Source organism: Homarus americanus, unplaced genomic scaffold, assembly GCF_018991925.1.
Source record: "Homarus americanus isolate GMGI-L3 unplaced genomic scaffold, GMGI_Hamer_2.0 scaffold24006, whole genome shotgun sequence".
Taxonomy (NCBI): domain Eukaryota; kingdom Metazoa; phylum Arthropoda; class Malacostraca; order Decapoda; family Nephropidae; genus Homarus; species Homarus americanus.
This window is the reverse complement of record NW_024743402.1, coordinates 41,673-48,290: the sequence shown is the minus strand read 5'-3', so window position 1 is coordinate 48,290 and position 6,618 is coordinate 41,673. Positions and strand designations below refer to the sequence as shown.

At 39.0% G+C, this 6,618-nt stretch overlaps 1 protein-coding gene across 2 annotated transcripts; it reads right to left on the bottom strand.

The window, feature by feature from the left end:
* Window positions 1–321: 321 nt before the first annotated feature.
* LOC121877155 lies at window positions 322–5,836 on the bottom strand. Of its 2 annotated transcripts, none has more exons than XM_042382769.1 (3): window positions 5,795–5,827; window positions 1,032–1,382; window positions 322–830 (listed from the first exon to the last, which is right to left on the bottom strand). In XM_042382769.1, exons 2-3 carry the CDS (start codon window positions 1,242–1,244, stop codon window positions 510–512), a joined length of 534 nt encoding a protein of 177 aa, XP_042238703.1. In that variant the 5' UTR covers window positions 1,245–1,382; window positions 5,795–5,827; the 3' UTR covers window positions 322–509. The 2 variants fall into 2 exon arrangements, with proteins under 2 accessions (XP_042238703.1, XP_042238702.1); XM_042382768.1 differs by having other exon boundaries at window positions 323–830; window positions 5,770–5,836.
* Window positions 5,837–6,618: the final 782 nt, after the last annotated feature.

Genomic DNA, 6,618 nt, shown 5'->3' with positions numbered 1-6,618 from the left:
TTGTATATTATTTGTAATTCGAAACCCATTCCCCAAATATGTAACTGTATATTTTCAGCCTTCTGGCTGCCAAGCTCTTTCAATAAACCGTTAATTATTATTATTATTATTATTATAGTACACTCACCACCACCAACACTTGATGAGAAGCCAAGAAAGACTCCATACTACTCCAGGAGAGAAGTGAGGACTCCCTACTCCACCCAGGCAAATAACTCTAAATTCCTAACTACATCACATGAGGAACAAGAACCATCTCCAACACCCTGTGTGAGCTGAAGGACCTACCCGGACCACATGGTGCAGCTGTAGTGAGGTAGCGGATTAGCACCCAGGTACAATGCAATGGCCATCCAATGAGGTCACAAGAATGTTTACAAGACCAGTTAATCTATATGTTGACTCTATGTTTCTTATGTTTTGTATTGTAAGCTTTTGTGACCCACTCCCTGACCTCACCACTTATCATCGCTGTATATTTTCAGGTGCCAAGTTATCTCAATAAACCCCTAATTATCACTATTACACACACACTCACCTGGACCCTTATAGAAGAAGTATATAATTATCATATACATAACCATTAGCCCCATAAGAGGCTCCTGGGCATGGCACACCACCCTCTTCCTATCGAGGGCGTAGACGATCATCAGGACGGAGACGCCGTGGAAGAACCCCGTCTTGAGTATGGCCGAGGGCGATGAAGGACCCAGTCTTGATATCTGGCAGAAGTAACTATAGCGGATCTGTACCAGGACGACGATGGGTAAGGCTGTGAAGACGGAGGTGAAGATGAGGGCAGAGTACGCGTCTCCCGCCACGTTGACGGTCTGAGAGAGAGAGGTGGTGCTTCATTAATACTGGTGAAGTGTTTAGTGAGACACACACACGCACATATACTACACTACACTACACCACACACACACAACACACATACACATCTACTACACTACACTACACGCACGCACGCACACACACACACACACACACATCTACTACACTACACTACACTACACTACACACACACACACCTCAAGGTAAACTGGCAGAAGGACAACAAGAGCTGTTGTAACGAGCACGAGGGCAGCACACTGCAGGGGGAGGTACCAGACAGACGGTACTTGTTGTAAGAGAGAAGGCGGGTTGTGGGCCACACAACTGCTGACGGGTTCCTCGGTAATGCCCTCCAGGTCGTCGGCACGGATCAGGGTCTGGAGGTCGTCTGTGTTGTCCCCTTCGGCCATCTTGTCCGGCCTGATAATATAAACTTAATCTGGACTTTGTCTGACGAGTACGGTCTCCTTCATTGGCGTGTTTACCGGGGCTCGTCAAGCTTGTGCAGCGTGGCAGTGTTGTGTTTGTTCACACTCGACAGAAGGAAGCTGACAAAAGTAAACATATGGAATGAAAACAAAACAATATTAAAACAACGATATATTAATGTAATGATTTGTGGAATGTTACATGACAAGCCCTTGTAAATGTACTAGTGAAGGGAACTAACATACAGTGAAGCCTTCAATAACAACAGTAATGTGTCCTCCAATATTGCAGTGTAAGGTGAATCGTCTTATCGTGAATCATTAATTACCATTAAAATAAAGCAACAATAATGAGATGTGTTCCCAAGTGTGACCTTTTCATATCTTTTGTGTGGCTTTTTACCATCTTCCCCCAAAACAAAATAATTAATGAAAAATACAAACTACGTGGGGTATGCTATAACAAATCTAATTGCTTCTAGAACCTCGTTCGTTATAGGGGTAATCTGTTCTAGGCCCCAAATACAACCACTTAACACTGAAAAATATAATATAAAATTGTAAAAAAGTGCATAAATGTGCATTTAAACTCCTGAAATAAAAAATAATAAATTAGTAAAAAAAATAATAAAAATACTGTCCGTTGTAGGACTTTCGTTCGTTATAGGAATATTCGTTATACAAACCGTTCGTTATAGCATACCCCAGTAAACACCTTATACAATATAAATGAATAATAATATGGTCACAGGAGATGGGACGCTGTTGTTGTTGCCAGTGTTTACAGCCGAGAGTCCGAGACGATGGTTCTACATAATAAAATGAAGAAAATAAGACCCTGGTTGTAGCTGTAGTAAAGTTAATGTAAAAAATTTAATATATATGTTTTAGGTAGGGAGTTAAAACCTAAACGCGTCAAAGAGAGGACTCAGAACACGACTAACTTAAATGTCTATTACGCAAACATTAGAAGTATGAGAAACAAAATGGATGAAATCAGGGCGTTGGTATGTACCGAAAAATTGATATAATAGCATTCACCGAAACATGGATAAACCTAGACTCACGTGAGTTACCTGTCGAATACCAAATTGAAAGTTACAAATTATTCCATACCGATAGGCAGATTAGGATAGGAGGCGGAGTAGCAATCTATGTCAGGGATAATTTGAAGTGTGAAATAAATAAGGTAATAAAAACTGAACGGAATATAGAAACAATTTGGATAGAATTAATTGATGGTAGGGAAAAATGAATCACAGGAGTAATATATAGACCTCCCAATCTTGATAGAGTTAATGAACGTCTTATTTGGGATGAAATGCGCAGGGCTTCCATACATAGCAAAGTCTGTATAGTAGGCGACATTAACTTTAACCAAATAGATTGGATTGACCTTGCAGGTAAATCAGAATCAGAGGATTTTCTTGAAACAATCCAGGACTGTTTCCTAAGTCAACATATAACCGAACCCACCCGGGGTAATAATATACTCGATTTAGTTCTGTCAAACAGAGAAAACCTCATTAGTAATGTCGAGGTAGGGAACGAACTTGCAAACAGCGATCACAAAGAAATTAGATTCCAGTTAGATTTTCAGGGCAGCTGTAAGAAAAATTCCACAAAAGTCCCAGATTTCAGAAGGGCAAACTTTGATAGTTTGAAGAGGCAGTTGAGAGAAGGGGTATCACGCTTGGGGGTGAATTACATGACCTCACACAATGTACCCACAGAGGGCGACCTCACTTTACATGGAGACCTGACGACGAGAACCTCACAAAATATGACGGTTGAGGATGACCTGATCACGAGATCTGAGGTTGGCTTGTTCCACAATTTAAATAATGACTTACTTAATGCACAAAGGCAGAAGATACCATACAGAAAACTCAGATAAAACAACAATGACCCGAAATGGATAAATAATTATTGAAAGAATATTATTGGACAGAGGAAGGCGAAAGGTAGGAGAATAAATCGTGGCGAAGTTTACCTCCGAGAATATTATAAGGTATTGGCCGGTAGGGCTAAGAGCGAGATATGAAAAGCAAAGAGGAATAATGAACTGAAGGTAGCAAGGGAGGTGAAGTTAAGCCCCAAGGGATTCTATCAAATGTATCAAACTAAAACACGAGAAAAGATTGGACCAATACAGTCAGATACCGGCGAGCTAAATGATAACGAAGGAGAAATGAGCAATAATCTGAATAAATATTTTTCAACAGTTTTCACCACCGAAAATTTAAACAAGATACCCGAGGCTCCGACTCTATGCAGAGATAGTGAAGAAAATAAATTAAGCGAGATAATAGTGACTAGTAACGATGTTAGTAAGCAAATAGACAAACTAAAGCCTAATAAGTCACCAGGTCCCGATGAGATATTTGCCAGAGTATTAAAGGAATGTAAGGAAGAGCTTAGTATGCCCTTAGCAAAGTTGTTTAACATGTCCTTAAAAACAGGTGTAGTACCAGAATCCTGGAGGATAGCGAATGTAATACCGATTTTCAAGAAGGGAGATAGATCACTATCCTCTAACTACCGTCCAATCAGTCTAACATCAATTGTAGGCAAATTACTGGAAGCAATCATTTCAAACTCTATTCGAAATCACCTGGAGAAGCACAAGTTGATCAATGATTCCCAACATGGCTTCACAAGCGGGCATTCATGTCTAATCTATTAACATTCTTTTCATCAGTTTTCGTATCAGTGGACGAGGGGCACAATTATGATGTGGTATATCTCAACTTTAGCAAAGCCTTCGACAGAGTCCCCCACGAAAGACTAATAAGAAAAGTGGAGGCTCATGGCATTAAATATGATATTCTAAAATGGATTAGGGCGTGGTTACAGGACAGGGAACTGCGAGTGAGCATTAACGGCACTAAATCCCATTGGAGCAACCTCACTAGCGGAGTTCCCCAAGGCTCAGTACTTGGACCATTATTATTTATTATATACATAAACGACATAGATATCGGCATAGACAGCAACATAAGTAAATTTGCTGATGACACTAAAATAGGACGTGTAATTAAATCTGACGAGGATTCCGCAAAACTACAGGAAGATCCAAACAAAATTTTTTGAATGGTCTGATAAATGGCAGATGAAATTCAATGTGGACAAATGTAAAGTACTCAGTACTGTATAGGATATGTAAACGGGGAAACCAGATACCAGATGAACAACGATGTTATTGAGAAATCCGACTGAGAGAGAGATTTAGGAGTAATGATAAGTAGGAACCTAAAGCCAAGTAAACAATGTGTTTTTGCTCGTAACAAGGCTAATAAAGTACTTGGGTTCATACAAAGGAGTGTTAGTTACAAGACTAGCGAGGTCATCTTAAGACTATATCTTGCGCTTGTGAGACCTCACTTGGATTACGCAGTTCAATTCTGGTCACGGTATTACAGAATGGATATAGAATCCTTGGAAAGACTTCACAGGAAAATGACAAGACTAATCCCTGGCATTAGGAACCTTGAGTACAGAGACAGGTTAAAGCATAATTTGCACTCCCTCGAGAGACGTAGAGCGAGGGGCGACATGATAGAGGTGTATAAATGGAAGTCAGGACATTACGAAGGTACTCAAACTATCCAACCAGGAGCGAACTCGTAACAATGGTTTTAAATTAGACAAATTTAGATTTAGGCGCGAAATAGGTAAACATTGGTTTGGAAATAGAGTAGTGGATGAATGGAACAAGTTACCAAACATCATCATTAACTCGAATACGCTGGATAGCTTCAAACATAGTTTGGATGCTTATATGAGCAATAGGGGTTGGGGGGTCCGACTAATTACCCAAATATAGCCGCAATAAAGTCAAATAATGGTTCTACATGAATAAATCAGGTTACCAATCACTTCTCAGCTAGTATTTGGTGTCACAAAGTAAAAAAAAATTGGAAAACGTAATTTAATTTGAGCTAATAGATCGAGTGCATGTACTTAACCTAACTTAACCTAACCTCGACTAGTATTTGGTGTCACGAAGTCACAAAAAATTGGTAAACTTAATTTAATCTGAGTTAATAGATCAAGTGCATGTACCTAAACTAAACTAAACTAAACTAAACTAAACTAAACTAACCTAACCTAACCTAACCTAACACAACTCAGATTAAATTAAGTTTACCAATTTTTTGTGACTGTGACACCAAATAATAATCGAGAAGTGATTCACAGCCCGATTTACGCTTGTACGACCATCATTTGACTTCATTGCGGCTACATTTGGCTACATTCGGGTAATTAGTCGGACCAGGGGTTGGGTGTAAATGGGACTGTCCAGTATGGGCCAATAGACCCCTCCATTAACTACTGTGTCTGGTAGAGTGATCCAAACACTACTTCAGTGTCAAGGAATAATTCTTAAACAATAAGTAAGACACAAACATGGTAATATCACTAACAATACATTTTTCTTAATATTAAAATAAGAATATTAGGTGGTATTTAATGACTTCAATAAAGTATAACTGAGAAGATTGACCTTTATAGCGGCCTTAGGGTCTCACCAGCTGGTCTACTTTGTTTACAATCGATGCGGGGTGTTCGAGTACCGGCTGTGGCTTTACCTTCTTTAAGATAATTGTAATAATTTGATTTATGATTATTACCATTCACTACATTATTTATTTATTCATTAATATTTTATTATTTTATTTTATATTAAAGTTTAAAATTTATTACCTAAAAAAATGTCTAAATCAGGAAAAACCGATTATTTGGATTTAATCTACTGTTCTGAATATTACTGTTTCTTTGCTTCATTAAATAACATCAAAGGTTTTACGATAGAAATATTGCAAAAAAAAAAAATAAGCTATAGCAGGAATTAATAAAATTCACTTCAGCTGATTACAATGGGTAATATATTAAATAACAAAATGAATAAAACAGGGAACCTAGACTCAGCCAACGGGGAGGGTGTAGTGTGGTGATTAATGGCACGAAATAATCATGTGTACCACAAGGCAGTGTATTGGGCCCGTTGTTTCATAAATGACATGGCAGAAGCTGTACATTCCTCCATACAAAAGTTTCCGGTCGATGCCTATTTAGGGAAATTAAAAACCAAATAGACGGCGAAGAGCTGCAGAAACATCTCTATAAGCAGCAAGAATGGTCGAGGAAATGGCTGATAAACTTCAATGTCACGAAGTATACCTTTACTTACTTTTACTTTTATCCTCTTAACCACTGATATGCTCGTTAACCGCTCAGGCGATCGGTCACGTCTCTATCAAGCACTGTTGGCAAGTACTAGTCATGTACTGGCTCTCTCAGGGCAGGTACTGGGCATGCACCCGGGTCACACCAAGAGTAGGGAGGTGTATCG